Source organism: Ochotona princeps, chromosome 14, assembly GCF_030435755.1.
Source record: "Ochotona princeps isolate mOchPri1 chromosome 14, mOchPri1.hap1, whole genome shotgun sequence".
NCBI classification, from domain to species: domain Eukaryota; kingdom Metazoa; phylum Chordata; class Mammalia; order Lagomorpha; family Ochotonidae; genus Ochotona; species Ochotona princeps.
This window is the reverse complement of record NC_080845.1, coordinates 42,353,885-42,377,818: the sequence shown is the minus strand read 5'-3', so window position 1 is coordinate 42,377,818 and position 23,934 is coordinate 42,353,885. Positions and strand designations below refer to the sequence as shown.

Sequence of the window (23,934 nt, the reverse complement as noted above, 5' to 3'; positions counted from 1 at the left end):
AGCTGTTGATAAGCCATTCTCCCCTTCCCCTCAATATTTAAGTCTCAGAGACTCAAAAGAGCAGAGGAGAAACGATGTTGCCAAATAGATGAATGTGGAAGAAATGTAGATGTACTGAGCCATGTAAATGGGGCCAAATAAAAGCGATATATTCAGCGTGTATCCAGTGAACCACACAGAAAAATTAGGCCATTTGAATAAATCACAATAAGTTTCCAATTTTCTTTTTCACATTAGAATTATTTTCATGAAACCCAGTTCTGCTACTGTAGACTTCTGATAAAGTAGGGAAAGGGAAACCAAAGTTGAAAGAAAAAAAATCATGCTCAGAGATTTCCACTTATCCAGAGGAACCAAAATCACCAGAATTTTCCTTTTTCTTTATTATCTGAAAGGCAGAGTGAGAGTGAAAAGGAGAGAGAAATCATCTACCTGCCAATCCAGTTGTCAAAAGTAACAACTAGGGCTGGGCCAGGCCTAAGCCAGGAACTCCAGCCAGGTCTCCCACGTGAAGGGAAGCAAACCAAGTGCCTGGGTCACCGCTGCTGCCTCCCAGCCAGGAGCAGAGGTGGAGCTCAGCCCAAGCTGAGATGGAATGCAGCTGTTTGAAGGGATGGCCTAAATTACTGTGTCACAATGCCACACCCATCAGATTTTCTTCATTGGTACCATGCTACAACTGATACTTACGAAAATGACCCTAAGACATAAGGTTCCTCAGATGCCTTCAAAATTTCTGAGGGAAAATAAATTTTATGAAACAGGTAACAGAATGTTTAAAAAAAAAAAGAAAAGGTTTAAAAGGCATAAAAGCTGTTCATTTCTCTCTACCATCCACCTTGAAACACACCAAGTACTGAGTACGGGGTAAGCTAAATCTAGGCCCTGAGATTATTCTCATTAAACTGACACAGAATCACAATAGAAACAGATGAAAATAATGTTGAAACTGGGACTTGGAGCAAAAAGGCTTAGTTTAAATCTTTTTTTGGTCACTCAAAAATAGGGTGACTATATAATCTATCTCCGAAAGGTAGCCATTCTGAAAATAGCATGAAACAACAGGCACAAATTGGGACTGTCCTCAGCAAAATAAGACATATGCTCACCATTCATGTAAGTCATACAGCACTGGATTATTAATCTTCAGTTTTGGTTGCTACATTTGTAAAAGGTGAATGAGGTACGGAGTTAAATCTTTGGTAACCATAAATTTCTTTCCTAACTCTTTTCAGAGCTGTACAATAAGTCTCCAATGAAGTCAGAAACATCCAAAACACCACAAGACACTATACAGGGAAATACCACAGATAAACAGATTCATGATCACCATTATCAATGCACACTAATGATCCTTTTAACCACACATGTCACTTACATTTTTTTAAAATGCTCATTTCACATTGTGTTGCCTGGACAGAGAGTAACCACTCAGAGCCTTGTTCCCACAGCTTTGTTTGTCATAGAAGCACTCATGCCAGAATAAGCAAAAATGGCTTCCACTCTGATACCATTCTGTTTCGTGCAGTGCCTGGCACATGGTGCTCAATGCCGGCTGCCTATCAGTGCCTCAGAAGCAAAGCCCTCCAGGAACTACCCAGTACTGAGGGCTACATCCTCACCCCACCAAAAACTGGCACACAGCCACAGGCGCGTCCTTTCCCCATCAGAACATTCACATCAGACAACATCAATGCGGCATGCCTATATTCCATGGAGCGATTTCACAGATTTTTTTTTTCTTAATGGGAACAAACCCTTTTTGAAACCTGACTAGGTTTTCGTCCTTGCAGAGATTCCCATTTTAAATATCCAGTCGAAAGCTTCCAACTCTTCACATATTAGAAGTCTATAATCTTCTAACTTGTGGATCACAGAAAAAACCAGAACTGACTGTCCCAACACCTGATAATCTGTGCAGGATTCCTCTTCTTTTCTCCTATTCTCAGCAAAGTGTCTTCACTCAGGCAAAACTGCAGAGCTTCCTCTCAGGAAGCCAAGGTATACTTGACAAAGACCATGTTACTTATTATGGAAGGTCAGAATCCAATGGGGTAAAAATTAAAACCAAAGCAAAATAATACAGTCTACATCCAACAGCACTGAAATGCCTTCAATCCCAAAATGGTTTTTAATTGTGACAAAGTCTCCAGGAGTCCTCAAGACATTTCTAGGTTTTTTTTTTTTTTAATTTAATTAGTCAATCACAGACGTGTTTGCTTTTCCTCTGCTCCACTGCCCCCAGACTCAGACTGCTCCGGGAGGGAGTTAAGAGAAAACAATGAAGCATTTGACAACCTTAAAAGGTCTAAATGACATTCTAGAAACAAAGTTCACTTTGGTCTACTCCTTTAAGTACAGATGCACCATGATACACTGCCCACCTTGAGTTCAGAACCTAAGTGAGAGGAGCAAACAACTTGCGATTTTTGAGTTCAGACAGACTTCTCTGACATGCAGAATAGGCATAAAAAATCTCCCATGTGCCAAAGCCAAAGGAACTTATCTGGCAAACCCTCATCCCCAGCCATCGTAAATAACCTGCGATTTTTGTTGAAAATCTCATTTTAATTATGGGAGACAAATGAGCTCCAGCAACATCAAATTGTGCATATGCAAAGATACGTAAAAAGAGCGAGATGAGACTGTAAATGTCTACCAAAAGAGTCAGAGCCTTCTGAACGTACTGTCCTTTATTTGTCCAGAGCTTCCCTGACTCTACAAAGACAATTGGTCAGATGGATATTGAGGAAAAAAAAGCACACAGAAGTGTAGTTCCAGTATGAGCACAATATGAAGTGTCCTGGAATCAGACAGATCCCCAATAACATAGCTTCAATAAAAACTTCCGAAATCCTTTCCTTTTTTGTTCCTTTGAGAAAATGGCAAAGCAATTTGCATTTACAGCCCAGTTCCTGTTTTTAAAATACCCCTGTAACTTTTTCTTTTTTTATGGTACGTATAAATAGGACCAAATTGTCAAATCACAGCTATTTTGTGTGCTACCTATACAAATAGGTCTGATTTCTGGCCAGTCATAAAACAATTACTGCTGAATTCCTCTGAATCTTTGATATCTAGCTCTTCCACAGAGCTTCAAAGCTAGTCTCCAGGACTTTTCTTGGGGTACTGAAAAACAAACTCAACAGAAACACAGATGATAAAATTTTCCCACTTCTATAAACACACAAAGACATAACTATAGAAGTTAAACCATTCTAAAGCATTGGGGTAAGGATTTTTTCCCCAAGAGAATTTAACAGACCCAAGAATTCTGAATTGGTTTTAGCAAATGTGAATCAACTACTAGTTCTGTAGGTGTTTCCATCCATTTTCAAGCCCCCTAAATTTAAGAATTACTTTGTCTCCAGAGAAATTTTCTCATTTACTAAAATAACTTATCCCCTGGGAATTTCCTGAGACGGAAGGGAAGTTCAGCTCCTTGAGCACATAAATAACTATACAGCATAGTATTTATTCAATGTAACAAAACTCATTCAAGCTAGGCGCTCTGAATAAGGTTAAATTTGGTCAGAATATCAATAGAGGAAATTTACGTATGGGCAACTGTATATTTGGACTATAAACTAACAGGACTTCATTCCCACACAGCTCTTGAAAACAAAAATCACCACTTTGTAAGAGGGGTGGCATACAAACACAAATACCTAACATATATAGCACACACATGTCCTTGAAGTAACAGGCCATTTCCTGTTAAGCCACAGCAAAAACAAAACATCTATTACAAGGAAAGAAACAATTACAGAAACAATTAGGCATTCTGTAGGGGCTGCAAATATAGCATGATTATAAAATCTTACATTCCCCAGGTTCTTTTAATAAAAGTTGACCATGTTTATACACACGCACAAACACACTCCTTTACACACATACACATGTGTGTACATCCGTATCTTTTTCTACACCTAAAAAGTGAGACACATCACTGTTTTTTACAATTCATCCTACAATGGCTTCATGCAAATCAGTTTTCCCCAAACCCAATATTTTGTGCAGCTTTCTCATAATATACCATGCTTTCACAAATAAATTAGTTTGCAAACATGAATTTGAATAGTACAGATAATATTAACTCTCTATATTTAAAACTTTAGATTTGTGCACAAAAAGCAAAAGCTACCTCTTCACCCCAAATCAGCATTAAATTTCGCCCTTCCTTTCTACACCACTAGCAAGAATTAAGCACTTCTAAAACATAAAACCAGATTTATTTAGGCACGCTATGATCATATGCACGGAATCACATTGACACACACACACACACACACACACCCCTAAGGGCATATATGGCCACATTATTTTAAAAATCTGTGTAACTTAAGGATACTACAGGCTCATGAAAATTTAATTGAAAGTTTAATTTTGTGCATAAATTTGTGAAATACACACAAAGTCAACTTTTAGAAGTACACAGATGAGCCTACTCATTATAATCTGAAAGCTTGCCGCTCAAAATCAGAGCCACCTGTTTATAGCTCTGATCTCAGGAACATAGCTTTTATCTCTCAGGTCAAAGCTGACATCCAAAGTTAGTACTAAGCTTCCTAATAACAATGTAATTATGCAATCTCTCAAACTTAATTATATTTTTGCCTGGATTTTCTTTCTAACCAAGGCCAAATGCATTAATATACAACAATATTCTCAACATGAATGATAAAAATGCATTAAAAGTAACCTTTAAACCATGCTATTAACTGATTTTATTCTATTTTGGCACGTTTGAAGTAACTCATCTAAGGATTAGTTAGGCTTTTCTACACTTCTTTTTATCAGGACTCTACCATTCTTGATTTAGTTTTGAGAGAAAAGGGTTTGCAAAAACTATAATAATCTCACAGCTGGAGATGGCTGGAAAGTCCGTTAGTACTCATTGTGCCCTTAATTTGCAGGAAGCCTTTGTGCTGTTCTACTCCTCATTTTACATGCTGAGCAGTTTTCACTGATAAAGTACTTATAGACCAGTTATTTTAGATTAATGAAAAGCCCAGAAAAACTTTATTGAAAATGGTTGTGAACTTTCTCTTTAAAACATTGAAATGTATCATCAAGAGCACCGACTGCATGAAAATCTTTAACTCCAACGATTTGCCTCAATTGTCTGCATGTGAGTAGGTAAAAGGAGTCCTAAAGTTTTTAGAGTATTATTTTCAAACAGAGAAGGAATCCAAAAATTCAGACTATGAATTCGGATGGAATGGCAAAAGCCTCAGGGCAAACATGCTGATTTAATCACACAGCAGTGTACTTCAAGATCTTGCCCTCTTCAGGTTCAACAATAAAGTATTCCCCTGCCCTTTAAACCTATAGCAATAACTTGAACACATTATACAAGAACACCCGACATCATTGGGATTTTGTCAGAATTTTTAACATTACGACATCATTCTAATTTACCCTTATCCACAAGTAGACTTCATCAATGACTTAATATTTCCTCTGAACTTCAGCATAAAAACGGATATTTAAATACATACATCGATCAAGGATTACAAGTCAAATTCAATTTTCACAATTTCCTGAAAGCCTTCAGACACAAAACGCAAAGTCAAACTTAGAAAAGTCTAAATTAGTTTTTAAATCTGCTTGACGAGCAAAAAAATGTTGAAATTTGTGATATTCCCAGACATGAAAGTACAGTAGAGTGCTAAAATTGCTCATTTTCTGCTACACTACATTCCTGTAAATCAGAAGTTCCAGTTATAATCATAGAGATTCGTATCTAACACAACAAGTAAAACATTCACATGGAACATAGCAAGTGTATCTACAACGGAGAAATGATAGTGTTTGAGAGCAACAGGGTTAAACCATTTCTTTTGTGAGGCCACTGGCAAAATCTACAGCAGCTGTCTCACTTTGCCTTTAACAATCATAGCAAAAGCTCAAGGAAGTGATCCAACGTAGCACTAGTCTTTACCAACTAGACCGTTTCTATCTCATTTTCAGCCAAGGGAAGGGATAACAAAAACAAAAGTACTCTTCAATCAGTAAGTTTACCTGACAAGCTAATTTTTACCGACCTTGAATATTTCACATATACTGCCACAAGAGCTAAGTCTTGTGTGTGGAGACAATTTTAACTTTTTAAATACTGGGTCTGCAAAATAAACGTCAGATGGCTATCACTCTTAAAACCACTTATAAAAACTACTGGAAAACTTTTTAGCTATGCTATAATAGTACTGAGCTTTAAAGGGGGGCAGGGGCAACATTTAGTCATTGCTGTAAACTGTTGAGCCACAGATCTCTGATTGTATCAGTGAAGAAAACTGCAAAAGTCATAACATTTTATGACGGCATGTAACCTAAAACAATTGTATGATAATTTTTATGGAAGAAACAAATTCAGTTTCTCCAGAACTAGTTTTCCCCCTAAAACTATTAACACTATGTAAAAGAAATGGAAAAAAAAAATCTCTTACATACCATGGACATCTCATACCTACTCTTAAATTCTTTTCTACTTACCCTGTGAAAGGTATGTCAGACACCAAACTCATTAAGATTTATAGATTTTTTTAAAAAACTAGATTTGAAATCTAACCACCTTCAAATAGAAACCAACCTTTTGATTGTGAAGAAGGAAAACAGAGCAATCAAAATCAATGCTCCAAAAGCACAGAGTTATCACAATAGTTAATTACCATAGGTTTATACTATAGAGAACCTCCAAAACGATTTTAAACTACATAAATGGGAATAGGCATGACTGCAACATTTCTATTCTCAATATTTATCTTGACTATATAAACATATTATTTTACTCAAGTAAGCTTGCCTAAAAAGCAATTTTTTTCTAAAGGCCAATTTCTATTCAGTATTTATTTAATTTGTAATCCTAATCCTGTTTACTTCCACAGAGGTTTGGACCAGAGCAATTTCAGTTAATTTTCAGCTCAGTATACATTTATATCACATGCCAAAGTGAAATAAACTGATTACAAACAAAACTGATACCCTGTCTGATTATAAGTAGATCCTATCATGTTATATCACCCCAAATTGGAGAACCATAGCTTTCACTGTTTAGCATTTGAAAATGACTATTGCATGTTGGTTTCCTAAAGGGGTAAAAATTATTTTAAAATTATGAATTAAAATATACACACAAATAGATATCCTTAAATTGACACGTTAATGAATGGTCTACTTGTTTTGAAAAGTAAATCCCAAATATTGAACTAATATGTTATTCTTTCAGGGATTACAACTATAAATTCTTCAAATAAAATTAATTAGTTTTTCAAGTAACTAATGATTAGAATCCAATAAAATATACTATCTGTGTATATTTTCTGTGGTTCAGAATTTAACTGGTTATGCTTAATCTAATACTCATAGTGGGTCTTGGAGCCACCGCCTGTAAAATCTCCCATGGAGATGCAAGACCACCCATTGAAAATAGTACAACATCATTGCCTCAAGCAAGAAGCTGGTACATAGGACTGATTATTCAAGTCTTTTAAATACTATTTTATTGAGGGATTGTAGGAGGCAGAAAAGGGGGAGTAAGGGGACTCATGAGTGGATGGGGGTGGAAAATTCAGACAGGGAAGAAAAAACAGAAATTTCTAAAGCAGGGGTTCCTGTCGTCCCCCCTTACTCATCCCCTCCTATTTTTTAAACAGCTATGTAAACAAAGTAATAAGTGCTCAGTTTCAGAGGGAATTACATTATACTCCATTTGAACAGGCTACAAAGTACTTTTATTTGAAAAGCTGCTTCTCCTCTGTTATAAACAATTTTACTCTGAACCAATTTCAGACAAGAGAAGATGGCTAGGGAGTGTGGGAGGTGGAGTTTGGAAAAATTCACTCAGTGTCTTTAAATGTCTTCAACAGTTGATCCAATAAAGATTCTTTAGAGAAAACTTTAAGTCTATTTTTTTTCTCCAAGTAAGCAAATCATACAGGAGGGCTTTTCTTTTCTAGGGTACTGCACCCTGTCTCTTTAAATTCCAGGCCTGCCCCATTTCCCACGCATTCAATGAAAGCCCCACGTTTGCTGGCCTCCAGCCCACAATGTCAAGTAGTTTTCTTGCTATTGAATTTCAAGATTATTCTTTTGGATCATTTGCCCTTTAGTTTTAAGCACGCCAAAGCAAAAATAATGTCTTTCTACAATAACATAAAGAAAACGCTGAGGTCTTTACAAGTCTACAAGCAGAGAACACCTTGTCCTTTGGTTCCCCTTTCACTGCAAAATGTGCTCCCACTCCACATGCTCCCAATAAGGGCCATTTACACACTATTTGGGTGCATCTCAGCTTTGTCCATCCTAGAACACAGTTTCATGAGCATGCTTATTTTATTCAGTTGCAAATTTGTTATCTCCACCAATCTACAATATTTAAACCAAGTCTTCATTTTGCTCAAAGTCTCAAGTCTTCCACTTGGTCTCTTGGGTATTTGATTAGAATAAGTTTCAGAACAATCACACTATATTAAAGGAATCCTTTTATTATTTTTTGCAGCTAAGACATCCATGTACATTAATTTACCAATAAAAATCACAGGTAAATACTGCGAGCTGTTGGCAGAGTGCCACAGAGTGTATTTTCTTCCTGTTCAAATATACCTTAATCCTGAAGAAAAGAATCCAGGCCATTATGAATCCCACTTAGAATTCTCTCAGAAGGAAAAAAAATACTGAAGCGGCAATTGATCAGAACTAAATTAAATCCATGGAAAATATTATTCTAAGTGTTAGCAAACAGAAATCGAAGTGACAGTTTTATCCAAGCAGCTCATTAAAACTGCCCAAATCTCAAACATTAGTTTTTGTATCTGACAAACATTTTAAAGTAGAGTTAACCTAACATTACAAATTTTTTAGTATCTAATACTCAGGGGAAAAATATCCTTCTCTTCCATTTCTCCTATAACTTTGTTATGTAATGATGTACAACACACATGTATTTTTTTACATTAGGAAAGCTAAAATAGTTCCTCACAAGTCCTAATGGCCTGGACTTTTAATCATGTAAGTACTAGACTATAGGAATACTTTTGAGGGCCATTAACCCTTTATTTTTTAGAAGTTATTTATTTTAGTTTTGTTTATGGAATATTTACATTTCCACCTAAAAACTTATATTTTATGACAAATATAAAATCAGGTAAAAGAATTTTGGTATAAAATCCTTGTATTTACGTAGTTATATATCAATTCTCCATCCAGAAAGAATTTTCCCTGTCCTAAGCTCATTATTTATACCTTATTTTTGGTACTGGTTTTGGTTCTTCTTACAGTCTTATAATTTCATATTTACTTTTCAAATCATATACAAATCCACCAGAAATGTGTCTTTAATTTCCAGTTTATTTATTCTTAACACCATAATCCTACTTATTTATAACATCATCAAATACCTAGAGTCCTTTCGCTTACAGTGAATTCTTATAGAGCTAGTAAAATTCTGAACATGACACATCAAGATAAACATTTTAACATAATATTAACATAGTCATACTTGCCAAAAGCTCCAGAAAGAAAAAAGCCTAAGCTTTTCAAAAATTTTCTAAGTACTTCAGAAAGACACACAGTCAGCTCTCCATATCAGTTGGTCCCAAGTCATGGATTCAAGAAGTCACAAACTGAAAATACTCCAAAACAATTAAATATTCACTGAATAGGCACAGAATGGTCATTCCATGAACAATACTATTTACCTATCATTCACATTATATTAGGTGCTATAAAAATATTGAGATATAAAAAATGACTAAAATACACAAAAGGATTGTGTAATAAGCAAGTACTATCTTTTTATAGAAGACTTAAATATCCCCAGGTGTTGAATATGAGGAACGCAAAGAGGCACTAAAATGAATTCCCCCATAAACACTGATAGATGAGTATACTAAGATATTCAAAATGGCTATCTATCATAAAAATTATCAGACATAAATAACACATACTTATAAATCAGGCTAATCTCATTTCTTTTACAATTTCAATACACATTAACTACTAACAGTTAAGAACAACATACACGTTTCTCTTTGAAACTCTCAATCAACTTATGAAAAATCCGTGCCTATGTTCATACCAATATTAAAGCAGAAGACATAAAATGACCAAATGGTAAAAATCTGAAAGAACTAAATACGAAAATGTTCCTTGGGAGAGGCAGTCCTCTTCATGTTCCAAATAAAATTATTTTTAGAAAAACTAAGAAGCTAAAGTTCTCCAAAGTACTTCATTTAAGAGAAGTTAAAAATTAAATGCAATACCACATCTTCCATTGCCTATCTTGACAACTGGTTTATAGTTGATACTTAATGAATGTAGTTATTTCATTGTTGTAAAATGGCAGATGATGAGTTTACTCTGTTTTTTTAAATTATGAAAAACAGTTTAAGTTTTTGGTATTTTTTTTTTTAAAGAAAAACCCCACATAGATTATTCAGCTCAAACACATCCTTTCTACTTCCCACAAAGGGGTCTTTCCTGCCACAATGCTAAGTTATGCTCCCATCGGTTGTTGGAACACACCTGACTCTCACTTTTCAAGCTAAAAGGCTAGCTGTGGTTCCTGGATTTGGATAGTTAAAAAAAAAAAACAAAAAAAAACAGAGTACTGGCCAAGTGTTTTAAATCTATCTAGCATTTTGAAAAGAAAATCAAAGTAAGTGAAGAAAGAACAAAGGAATAAAACAGGAAAGGGGGCAGTTCATCTTTACCTATTACAAAAGTTGAAAAGTTAGGTTCTAGAAAATGTGTCTCTCAGAAGACACAATGTTTCCTGCTAAATTTAAACTATGGTTCTGTTTACACAAAGTCAATTATTGGAGGTACAGAAGAAATGAGTTTCAGAACAATGAGTAATAATTTACAAGTTAGGAGAATGGAAGCTAAACTTAGGGATTTTAAAACCCCTTTTCTGACTTGAAAGATCTGCCTTCATATCACACTGGTGTCAAAAACTTGCCTTGTCTAGACACTACATTAATAAAGGCATCAGCAGTACCTGTTGACAATAGAAGTCCCATTTCATCTGATGTAAACTCTAAGGCCACATAAGAGAAACAATAGATACATAAACAAGGGGAGAGGAGTGCTAGACTAGCTGAACACACCCTATCTTGTTTTGTCCCATGTTTCACATCAGAAGGAAGTAACTTCCTGCCTGCTACTGACTTTTCTGTGCATACACAGAAGTCATGCAACAAGCATAAGATAATCTGGAAACAAACCATCATTTATAAATTACCTGCTCCACCAAACACACACATCCTGGCATTATTATTTGAAATCTCCATTTTTTATTAAGAGATACCATGAAAGAGTTGCTTAGGATATAGGTGGGGGGTGGGGAATCAAAGGAAATACTTTTGTATAATAAAATCATGTTTCTGGGCCCAGCCAGGTGGTCTAGCAGCTGAACTCCCTGAATGTGCCAGGATCCCACGTGGTCACCAGTTCTGATCCCGGCAGCCCCGATTCCCATCCAGCTCCCTGCTTGTTGCCTGGGAAAGCAGTGGAGGATGGCACAAAGCCTTGGAATCCTGCACCCAAATGGGAGACCCCAAAAAGAGCTTCTGGCTTCGGATCAGCTCAGCTCCAGCTGTTGCAGCCACTTGGGGAGCGAACCAGTGGATAGGTCTTCTCTTTCTTTCCTCCTCTCTGTATATCTGACTTCCCAATAAAAATAAATAACTCTTTTTTAAAAAAATGTTTCCTCAAAACAATGAAAACTCTTTATTCAGCAACACCCATTTATTGGGGGCACTTTGAATAAAATGTGTGGATGACAGATACCTGGCTGGCAACGAACCCTAATTTTAAGCATGCAAGGCATTTTAAATGTTTATTGAAATGAACAGATACCTAGTATAATCAGATAGTAGAGGGAGCAGGACACAAAAACCACTCACAAAAAAATAAAAAAGCATTTTGCAAACTAAATTCCAATCTAGAAACATCTAAAGATGTTTCTAAGAGAGAACAATCTCCTCACTCACTCGATCACTTGTATCATTATTAAACTGTCGGACATTGCTAACACATTCTCATATTTTGCTTCTAACCTGGTATTGATGGGAAATAACTTATGGGTTCTACTGCATAGGAACAAAGAAAAAGACAAAGTTTTGACCAAAGTAAGTATTCAAAAATAGAAAAAAATGTATTCACGTCAAATCATTTCTATGGGAAATGACTTAGTTAAAATCAACTAATCATCTTCAAAATCACTAATAAACACTATTTCAAATATATTGGCCTCAGAGTCAGGAGGTAAAGTCATAATTTTTGTTAATAAAAAAATGGTGTATTGATTTTTATCCAAAAAGTTAATTGTTAACTGCAAAATACCAACTAAATCACACCCACATGCTGGCCTTATCTGTTTTAGAAATTCAGTAACAGCCTTCTTCAGGTCACAGCCCCCGCAGACTTGCTATAGCTGAAGGAAAGGAGTAAGTCAAGCAACATCATTTCTTAAAACAACCCTTCTGTTTTACATCCATCTATATAACTGCAATCCTACCATGTGGTGAGGTGAGAAAAAAATATAGTTAACTGTCATTCAGCCACAATTTCTTTTTTTATAATTAATCTCAAAGAAAAAAGTCATCAATATCAATAAAATGAATTTTCATTTTTGCCTGAAAGTAACTACTGAACTTTTTTATGTAAACAGCACCTGCCATGGTTACCCTCTTAATTAAACCCTAGATCATGTCTACAAATGCAGTTATTACTGAACATTTGTCTGCTAATATAAATGAATAATTACTCAATGTTTTAAAAGTAAACATTGTCCACCATTTATTACTAGCTATCTTTGCATGGGCACACTTGTGACTCATTGTGTCTACATGCAGGATCACTCCACATTTCTAGGCTTCTGATTAAAAGTAAAATGAGAAGGTAAACAAAGAGGAAGAATGTCAAGTGTCCTTTCCAGCCATAAAAGACACAAGCACACTGAAGGCAAGGGCCTCTTCTGCTTGTAACTGTCTGAATGCCTCACTGTAACCTGCAAATATAAAACTTTTTGGTTAAAAGACATTATAACGCCTACAAATCATATTCTCTTCAAGACCATAAAACTAGAGAGGAAAACTAAACAAAACATATCAATCTGACTAAACTAAAAATCTGCATACGGTAAAAGAGACCACCAATTAGGCTATCAAAGAAATAACAGAACACAGTATTTTCAACGCTAAAGGATTAATAACCTACAGACAAGAAAGACAAGCATCTCAATTTTTAAAAGGTTATAAAAATAAGTCACTACAAAATAAATTTAAATAGCCAATAAACAAATGCTTAACTCTCATAAGAACTACAGAAATGCAAATAAAAAAGATATCATATTTTAACTATCAAAAATCAGAAATACTGAAATTGTCAATATTGGCAAAAGTGTAGAGAAAAATGGCACTCATTGCCTGACAGAGTATGACCTGTCACAGCTACTTCATGGAACAATCTGACAACATCTAATACAAATGAAAACACACATGCCTCCACAACACCACCTCCATCTCTAGGCTATTTCCAAGCTCGTGCTCATCTGAACAAGCTAACAGGTAAAAAGGCTTTTACTGTACAAAACAGAAAACGATCTATACCCCTCTTAACAAGGACCAGAAAACTACAGGAAACACTAACGGAAATTAAAGGGAGTAAATTGGCTCCCTATAGATGAAATACGGATAGCTTCAAAACATATTGAATGAATAAAAAAGATGCGAAATTATTCCTCATGAAAACATTCTGCTATTAAACAGTGATGGTTATACGACCTTTTGAATGTATCAGAAACCACTGAACAGGTTACTTTTTATAAGGTAAATTTTATGGCGTATGAATTATCTGTCAACCAAAAAGAGAGATTCATCTCATGTAATACCGTTCATGCTGATTTTAAAATGTAAGACTGTAAGTGATATAAATGTGCAAATGTGGATAAACACAACAGAATAAAGAACAAAGAGTCGGAAGCAAAGGCTGAGAAGCATTCATAAACTTCAACTAGGCCTCCAATCCTTCCCTGAAATCAAAACAAGGCATCAAATATGATAAAATAGTAATATTTGTTCATTCTTGATCATGAGGATTTGAACATTTGTTGTATCTTAACTTGTTTTCTCCTGTACTCTTTGGGGAAGTGCGGGTTTAAAAAAGCCACCAATAATTGCCAAGGGCACAAATCAGGCACATCCCAAAAGATAATCAATAAACCAATGCAAGTACATACACACAAAAGGACTTGTGGCACCGCTTATCAAATAAATGCAAATAAGGTTTTGTATCACAGATAAGCAAAGATTTTTTAAAACCATTAATTTTCAATATTGGCAATGCTGTGGGTAACGGGCAGTTTTCTAAACCACAAGTAAGCAAAAGATGGTTCACTCTTCTTGGGGGAATGTTTACTAATACATATCAAAATTTTAAATGTTTATACCACCTTTCTGGAAACTTAACATGGTGATTAAGAACAAAAACAAAAATATTGCCAAAGCAGGCTATCACGTATGTTTCTTGACAAATTAAAATTCGGAATGACCTAATGAGTCAAAAGTATGATCACTACCTTACAAAAGTATGCTTTGGCCAAATACGGACCTTACATGTTACAATAGTCCCATTAGTGATATCTTAGCCATCTTAGTCCATAAAAACTGTTGTTAACACAATGAATAAATAGCCTAACAACACATTACTCAAAATGTGCCCCATCATTAAACAACTATGTGAAAATTCATTGTAGCAACTGAAATTCAGCAATTTCAGAAGGTGAAATTCATAAGGGTAGGGATTTTCATCTGAGCTTTACCTGTAGCTCAAGTGTGCTAAGCTTTAAATCACATGCAGTAGGTGCTCCAAAGCACACTTGGTGAATGAACTAATAATTAATACTGTTCATGTGTGACTATGTAGTATTAATAAGCAGATGCCTACCTCAATACTAATTATGGTTTTGAAAATCCTACATGACTTCTTTCTCTGGGTTTCTATGGTTTGATCTGTCTATGATGCATGCAGATCCATAAATCAGAAAAAATACAACTTGAATTTGCATGTTAAAACTGCAAAAATGCATCCTTCATAAACACTACAGTGTACAAGTGGGTCATGAAATTCCTCCATTTCTATTAAACCTCTTTTGAAGACTAAGCCAAAGATTGAAAAAAAAAACAGGAAGAGGTTCTATTATCTTAGAGCTATTAAAGGCCTGTTAAGTATTATAGGTCATTTGCAATAGATGACCAGAAAAGGGATGAAGATCAGCCCACTGAAGTCCCACTGGAAAGAACCTCAAAAACAGTGGTTCCACAGAACTATGCCTTCCACACAGGGTCAGCCAAAATAACGCATATAAAAGATTTCTGCTCAATACAGGGCATATGCCATGGAACAGACAGTAACAATAAGTATAACACACAACTCAAACTTCAAACAATCTCTGAAAACAAAATTTAGATAATTATTAAGCTGGAACTTAACAAGGTAAATACTCTTGGTATTAAGTAGATATGTTTATGAACAATTAATAGTAGTGGCTTTAAAAATCAACTACCATATACATCAGGACAATTTTTCTATATCTGTCAGATTCTATGATAAATGTATAAGTGATTCTCAGCAAGGGGCCCTCACCATCCCAAATATCTTTGCATGTGACTGGCAAAGTTCCAAACTACTTTCCTTGTAGGACGTCACCTGCTTCTTCACTCTCACTCTTTGTGGTGTCTTCCAGAGGCTACATGATGTGTGATAAGAAAACAGTACTGAAGTTTATAATAGCAACCAGTTGTGTTCTACTAAACCAACCACTGAAGAAATGGGTTAAAAGAAATAAATGTGGGTTAATGCTGCTCTTTCACTTACTTTTTTTCATTAAAATGAAATGTTTATTATCAGCTTTATTATTTTTAACTTCAAGCAAATTAGCAATTTGTTTTAAATCCTTTAGTTTTAATTTCTAATAGAGCAAAATTAATACATACAACATACAGAAAAGCTCTAGGTGTCCTCAACTTATAAAAGTACAAAGAAATCTTCATCTTAAATCCAGTAAGTTTGAAAACAGCTGCTTCCTATTGAATTCTCAATTTAGACAGTGATAGTTCCTTTCCTATCCTTTCCGCCATGACACAAATGAAAAAGCGGACCCAAAAGTAACTTGCCCAGGATCACACCAGGAGCCTCTTCAACCAGTCTTCAATTATAACTCTGGGATTCATGACCTTAATTCGTTCTCACTGTCTACCCAAGTCAGTTAAAGATCACATTTAGATAGCTACAGGATAATCCTATTTAAAAGGCAATATTCCAGATTGGTTCTGGATTCATCTTTCAGTTTTACAAAGTGGTGTGTGTTAACTGTAATGCTTTGAAGATACAGAATTTTTATTTTTTTAAATTAAACACTACGGGCCCGGAGACGTGGCCTAGCGGCTAAAGTTCTCGCCTTGAAAGCCCCGGGATACCATATGGGCACCGGTTCTAATCCCAGCAGCTCCACTTCCCATCCAGCTCCCTGCCTGTGGCCTGGGAAAGCAGTCGAGGACGGCCCAATGCATTGGGACCCTGCACCCACGCAGGGTGACCTGGAAGAGATTCCTGGTTCCCGGCTTCAGATCGGCGCAGCACCGGCCCGTTGCGGCTCACTTGGGGAGTGAATCATCGGACGGAAGATCTTCCTCTCTGTCTCTCATCCTCTCTGTATATATGACTTTGTAATAAATAAATAAATCTTTAAAAGAAAAATAAATTAAACACTACAAAAATAATCTCCCATTACCATCAACATCACAGGCACCCACTGAAGAATATTCCTGGCCACTCCTGCACAAGGTTATCTATTTACACACATATACACATGTCCTTTTTGAAATGTTAGTATGTTTCTTCACTGGAATAATGTTGATTTAGCAACTTGCCTTATTTCACTTGATACTTCTTAAAGATCTTGCTGAATCTGTAAGTAGATTGCTCTCTTATTATGCACTATAATCATTTAGCTAGGCCCCACTCAGTTCACCTATATAGGTATTTACAAATTTTTGCTACTACAAAGCAGTCACATGAAACACATTATATCTTGTTGTACTTACAAAGTTATATCTGCTAGAAATGTATTTTCTGGATTAACAGGTATAAACACTTAAAAATCTTGATAGAGTTTGCCAAATACTCTCCAGAAAGTCCATGCCTGGTTGAAATTATCCCCAAAAACATGTGAATCTCTAACAACTCAGTTTTCAACTGCTTTGAAAACTTATGCTTTGTATTGCTTCAAAATTCTTAGTAGTAAAACTGTTCTCACTGGTCATGCTAACTCCACGCAGAACTCCACACACACAAAAAGCCACTCATCTTCATTCATTTCTTAAACTTTTTAAATGCCACAGACAAAAAATACACCAGGTGCAAACAATATCTTTAACTAGCAATCCCTCACATTTAAATAACTTGGTAATAAGTTATCCAGATTCTTTCCGAAGACCACACAACACAAATCAGAACTATGCAATAAAGCTGGGCTCAAACACTTGGATCAAAGGAAAATTAGCGTGGATTCATTGTGCTTTATCTGCCCAGTCTAAGGACTAAAGACTACAAATAAAAAGCTATCAAATCATACCAGTAGCCAAATTAGCTTACATAAAATAAGCAACAGATTTCATATCGTAAATGTCAGTGGAACACACTGTAATAGTAAAAATGACTATAATTGCAAAGAAAGTTCACTCAAATTCACATCATACTGAAAATGAAAACATGAATATTTTAAATGAATTTTGATTGTGACTATTCATTTTAGTCATATCAGACTAATATAAATCCTTGGCACTAATAAATAAGATATGGTCTTTTCTTGCAAGTAGATAGTTTTGAAATGTATCACACTCCTACCTGCTTATTCTGTAATACCTAATGGATATTCCAGGCTTCACTATTCCATCAAAATCTCTTTCCTGAGACTTTGTGTCATTAGTTTTAAACTGAAAGTCTCCCACACATCTTTGTGACACAGTGAAACCTCATTAATTCAAATTCAATTAGCTCAATTCTGAAATAGTATATGTAATTCTCATTAGGCAACAAGTTGAAAAATAGCATAATTTCTTCCTCTACAAGTAAGTTCTCATATTATCCTTTAGTAAAGGAAATCAACCCGAAAATCAATTCACTTTTCCAAACCAAAGATTTCTGAAACTAAGCACTCCTCCATCTTACTGGCTCAGCAGTTCATCCTCAGTGCTAAGACTCAACTGTTTATCAGCTACTGTATACAGTAAAGTGACTTAGCTCGTCATCACTAATAGACATTTACAGCTTAGCTTAGAGTATGAGTAGTTCTTGGAAATATTTTACAACTCATATCTTTCCTAAATTCACTGTTACAATTTCTCCCAATTCCAGTGGGTCAAATTTTACACTATAACTTACAGATCTACAATAGAGCAAGCGCAGTACCTTAAAAAGTACTACAAGTAGATTCGGAAATGCCTGTCATTGTTATTCAGTATTTATTCCTATCACTGTGAAAGACATTAGAAGCCAAAAACTAAGTCTCAGGATTAAGTGGCATGTTCGGTGTTGCTTGAACTTACAGCTAACCATCCCCAACGAACAGAGAAACCTTCTCTTACAATCTGAATTATGTGTAATTACAGTATGACAAGGTCTCTCCTGGGTGATGCAAGCTGGCATTTTTCCCAGGACTTGTCAAATCATGGGAACCACACATACAAATAAAAATCCAAAAATAAACATTTTGAAACAATGCCTTATAGTACGCACAAACTCCAATACTGGAAATTAAAATGTAGGAATACAACCTGCAAGCAGACATTTCCCATTACAGAGCTCTGAGGAAACACCAGCTATCAAGAGGATTACCATGCCTAGCAACAACTCCCAGGTGTTGGGTATGTGGGAAGCACCCTCAAGCTTCCTCAGGCTGGACAGAAAAATCATTAAGTCTAAGAAAGACAGGGCAACATCCCCACACATGCACACCAACTAAAGCAGAGAAACAGCAGGAAAACACAGAAGCAGGCTCTCTTCTTTGGCTTCCCCAGGTCAATCTGCTGATTGTCAAGACACCTGAACAAAATTACTACAAGAGCTACATCTTCTGCAAATGAGCTGACTGACTTCATACAGTAAATATTGCTTCTTTGTTAAGTATGCTTCACCTGGAAGTGAACAGCGGGGAACAGCAGTGATCATGTGCGCCAGGGGTCTCAGAAGGTGGTTCCTTTTGTTTAAACTCCTCAGCAATGGCTCTTCGGACACATGAAGGAGGGCAGCAAGATTCCAAGACGCATCACACCCAAGCTCTTACAGTGACAAACTTGACAACCCTCAGCTGCACCACAGTTTTGAGGAAGCATTCAGCACAAAACCTCTGATTGTATTTTGATATAGAGTATTAACATTCTAAATCTTACTTTGTACAGGTCACACACATTCCTAGCTTTCTGACAGAAACTGAATCCATCTGTTAAACCATCCAACAAAGCCCATCAAATGCAACTGCTCAAGTTTTCAGAGGAACTAGAAACCAAACCACGAAAGGTAAAAAACCAGCTTACTTTCCATTCCATGAGCTCTAGAAACACACACAAGCTCAAACACAACCCTCTGTCATGTCTGAAGGAAGCACGAGGCAGCTCGCCTTCTTCTATTCAACCCCCAAATGTTCAATAATTTCCACACAGCTCGAAGCAGAACGGATTTATTATGATGTTACTCTAACAAGCTGCAGGAGTTCTAGATGCCAATAAAGATTACGGATCAAATGGAAGCTAACTACTAACCATTGTGTTGACTTAGATAAATAAACCTGCTCACAAACAAAGCACCTTATTGTATTTGTACTGTTACCTCCACTAATCCAACGAAAACAACCAGACAGGAGCTTTCCAGAAACCCAAGGCACTAAAAAACTGTGATTTCTCATATCCATTTAAATTTCTTCTAAAATGACAACTCCGGTTCTTTTTTCCACAACTGTCCTGCCCTTTACAGAGGATGTGTGGGGCTGCAGGAGCTCAGCAGGATTATGCAAACTAGACTTCAAGGCTAAGAAGCAAGGTAGAGAAGCTCTGAAGGAAAAAGACAACACAACATGCTCCTGCGAAAACTTAGCTTCTACCTTTGCAGGACCCCTCGGGCTCCCACTCCCTGCACACCCCAGCCAGCCGACACTGCTCAAATCCAACGGGTCATCAACTACTTGGGAGCAGTGAGGGGTGAGAGAGCAAAGACCCCCCCTCCCAACTCTACATAAAACCCACACATGGTTGGGGTGTGGCGCTGCACCCACAAACAGCAAAATCCAGGGCAACTGATACCCAGTGCCTCACTCACACCAATGCAGAGCAGACCGTAAAGAGACTAAGATGGACTTCTGGAGGCAGGAACAATAAATACACATCCGATGCATTCTTTGCTAATAGCACAGGTAAATCTCAATTTCTCCAGGAAAAAAACAGGCGCCAACTGTTTATTCTCCCAGCGCCATTCTCCCCACCGCCAAACCCAACAACTAATTGCACCTTCCCCACAGAACCCACCGCTAACCCCAGAGGACTGGTGAGGGCTGGCTTGGGATGAACAAGCACTCGACACCTGATGGTCCCAGGGCGACTTTCACCAAACCCAAGTCGCGCGCAGGGGTGGGAGCCTGAACCAGGTCGGCGAGGCGCCGCAGCTCCCGGGTCGCCGAGCGAGGCGCTGGGGGCGAAGAGTGGGGCAAGGGGACCGGCTGAGCCACGCGATTTTCTTGGCTGAGCCAAGACATTTTTTAAATCAAGCCCCTTTTGTATCCGAGCCCTACCTCTTTTTGGCCTAGGAAAGCTTTCGTGCAAGTGGAAGACGACTTTCTCCACAAAGTGCTGTATGTTACTGTGCTCCGGGCCGCGCACGAACACCATCCAGTCGTGGGTGAAGCCCTCCACGGTGGGTTTTTTCCTCACCTGGGCGCGGTGCCCCAGCTCCAGCTTCACCTGCACGGCACACTGCGGGCAGGGGGAGGAGAGACAGCCGTGAACAGGAAGGCGTTCGCACTCAACATTGCGCCTGACATATTTTTTCCCCTCCTTGAAACGCACATAAAAGGAAACGTCGCTGCCCTCTACCTCCACGTTTCACGCGCGTAGGCGCGCATACCCCACACCCCCAAACCCGCCGTACCCGGCCGGCCCGACCCAGGCGCCCGGCCGCCCCCCACCCCCGGCACCCTCCCGGATTGTAACGGAATGTTATCCCCCCCAAGCCCACCAGGAGGTCGAGGGAGAAGGAGAACATACTAGTCCGACACGCACAACAAATGCATCGGAAACAAATTAGAAGACAATCAGGATGCGGTTAACCGGGTGGGTTCCCGGAGTGGGAGAGGAGGCGGCTGAAACCACGGGGGTAGGTTGGGGTAGGGGCTCCCAGCGGGCCCCCTCTTCGAAAGTACCTCGGCGACAGGCACACGCCGAGGAAGTCTTTGTGTACGTGTGTGTGTGTGTGCGTGCGTGTGGAGCGCTTTGCCAGGCGGAATGGAAACTACAAGCAGCCTCTGCTGATGGGCACAAACTCCCGTGCTCCCACCACAGGATTCATGCACAACAAAAATGAGACGTCGTCACACTGCACACACACACGCACACACCGCAGGAAAACACGCTGAGGCATCCATAACTTAAAGCACCCGGCACCCCTCGGAGCAAAGCCCCACGCGACCAGCGAGGCCGGACGAACGGAGCCCCCGCAACACACTTCCAAGAGCTAAAGTGGCCCCAAAGTACGTCCCACCTCCCCCACCACCGTCGCCGTCGCCGCTACCACCGCCACCGCCGCGCCGCCTCAAAAAAAAAAAAAAAAAAATTCAGAAAGGCTGGGCGGCGGACCGACGGCCGCCGAGCCTGGGCTTGCGCAGCGCCCAGCGCTGGGGCAAGTTGCGTGCAGCCTGCCGCTGTCAGCCCGCACGCTGGGGCTCACACTCGCGCGCGCCTCGGAGAACGCACCATCGTAGCGGCCGCGGCGTTTTGCGGAGGTGCGGCCGCCGAGGCTGCTCGCCGCGTCCCCCGACCGTGCCCGCAGCTCCCGGCGGCGGCGGCTGAAATATGGCTGAGTTATTATTCGCCTCCTTCCACCGTGTGCGAGTGTGTGTGTGTGAGTGCGCGCGTGTGAGCGAGAGCGAGGGTGTAAGTGCGCTTCTTGCGATTGCAAAGAGGCGAGGAGGGAGGGAGGCGCGAGGGGTGGCGGCGAGTGTGTGCGAGTGTGTGTGTGAGTGTGTGAGTGTGCGCGCGCGCCGGGCTGGGGGAGGAGGGGAGCGGAGGCTGGGGAGAGGCAGCAGCTCCCTGCAAGCCGAACCAACCTTTCTCTAATTGGAACCGCGGAGCGCTGGCGCTGTCTGGGCTGCGGCGGCGGCGGCGCAGGGAGAGGGAGGGGAGAGGGTGGTCTTTTATTATTATTTTTGCATGTACTTACCGAGCTAGCCATGCCTGGGGGCCCGGAGGTTTGCTGGGGTGCTGTGTGGTACCCCCTCCCCCGCCCCCCCCTCAGCTGTAATTCATGAAGAGGCTGCTATGAATGAGAGCGCGCCCGGGAGCGGAGGGTAGATGGCGGACATTCTCTGCCTTTTTTTTTCTTTCTTTTTTGCCCCCACCCCGCGCTCGCTCGCTTATTAAACTCAGCCCCCAAAAAGCAGCAGCAGCGGCGGCAGCAGCAGCAGCAGCAGCAGCTCCGAGGCCGGAGGATGATTCCGGAGCATGCGCCGTGGCGCCTGACACTGGGGCTCCCAGCCTCTCGGGGCGGAGGGAGGGCGCGCGGGCGGGGCGGAGCGCGCGGGGAGGCCGGGCGAGCCACGGGGAGCTCCAAGGAGCCAATCGGCGGCCACCCCCGAGCCCCCCGGCAGCCTGCAGCGCCTCGCTGGAACGCGGCGCTTAAAGTAACAGGTTCCTGCTGGGGCGGTGGGGAGGAGGGGCGGGGAGGTGGGGGCAGCCGTGGGGAGAGCGGCCAGCTGGGGAGCCACCCAGCCCCTGTGTAAACTCCGGTCGCCCTACAATCAAAAACGGATTAAAACTGCTGGAATGCAGCCACTGCCTAGAGCCCCAAGCAGCCGGAGAGAGGGGGCGTTAAATCAAGGCTTTGACGCTCGTTAGCACGTTTGGGGGTGGGGGCCGGGAAGGAGGGTGGAGGGTGGAATTGGGCTTGCTTTTTTTTTTTTTTTTTAAACTTTCCACCACGCACCTCTGTGGTTTCGTGCCGAAAAGGCAGGCACTCACACCCAAACAAACTTACTTAAAGAGAGAGCAAGCTCACGGGCACCTACAAAAGCGAGCCATCCCAAACAGCAATGTCTGAGAACCCGCAGAAATCCGCGGGCGCCTTCCCCCACCTACTCGCCGGGCGCCCGCCCACCAACCACCCTCACTCCCCGCCGGGAATTTTCGAAAAGCAATGAGCAAGACAGAAACAAGAACGCAGTTTCCTTGGGAATCCCCGGCTGGGAAGCTTCGCGGAGCTGTGCCCAGGTGGAGAAGGCGAGGCACCTGGGAGTGCCCAGCGCAGACGCTCGGGACCCAGCTAAGGACGTGTTTGCAAGGTTGACCCGCCTGACAGCCTACGAGGGTTGCATCAGAAGGCGCAGGATGATCCTCAGGGGGCGCGCCGAGCCTCTGCGATTCCTAAACTAGCAGATAAAGTTAATACTGGCTGTAATGTGCATAAATGGGATTATAATCTTTAAGCGTACAGCGACAGCCAACGTAATCCATCTCGGGGCATTAATCCGGTTAGGCTCCGGGGTGGCGGAGAGTCGCGGACGCCGCGCTCTTGCGAGTGTCCTGGCTCGGCTGGCCTCGCGCCCCTGCGGCCAGTGCGCCCCGCCGGCCGCGCGTGGGGCGCGGGAGGAGCCATGGCCGCTTCCTTTAC

At 40.0% G+C, this 23,934-nt stretch overlaps 1 protein-coding gene across 3 annotated transcripts in view; it reads right to left on the bottom strand.

The window, feature by feature from the left end:
• Positions 1 to 22,782, bottom strand: part of MLLT3 (MLLT3 super elongation complex subunit) — a 276,518-nt gene extending 253,736 nt beyond the window's left edge. The window contains exons 1-2 of one of the 3 annotated variants that reach the window (XM_004581078.4): positions 22,023 to 22,782; positions 20,846 to 21,026 (exon numbers count right to left, since the gene is read on the bottom strand). In XM_004581078.4, the coding sequence (XP_004581135.2) occupies positions 20,846 to 21,026; positions 22,023 to 22,025 (184 nt within the window). In that variant the 5' untranslated portion in view covers positions 22,026 to 22,782. Of the gene's footprint in view, positions 1 to 20,845; positions 21,027 to 21,317; positions 21,518 to 22,022 lie in introns of those variants that run through there. The other 2 variants (XM_004581077.4, XM_058672179.1) reach the window with 2 other exon arrangements.
• Between the last annotated feature and the right edge of the window lie 1,152 nt (positions 22,783 to 23,934).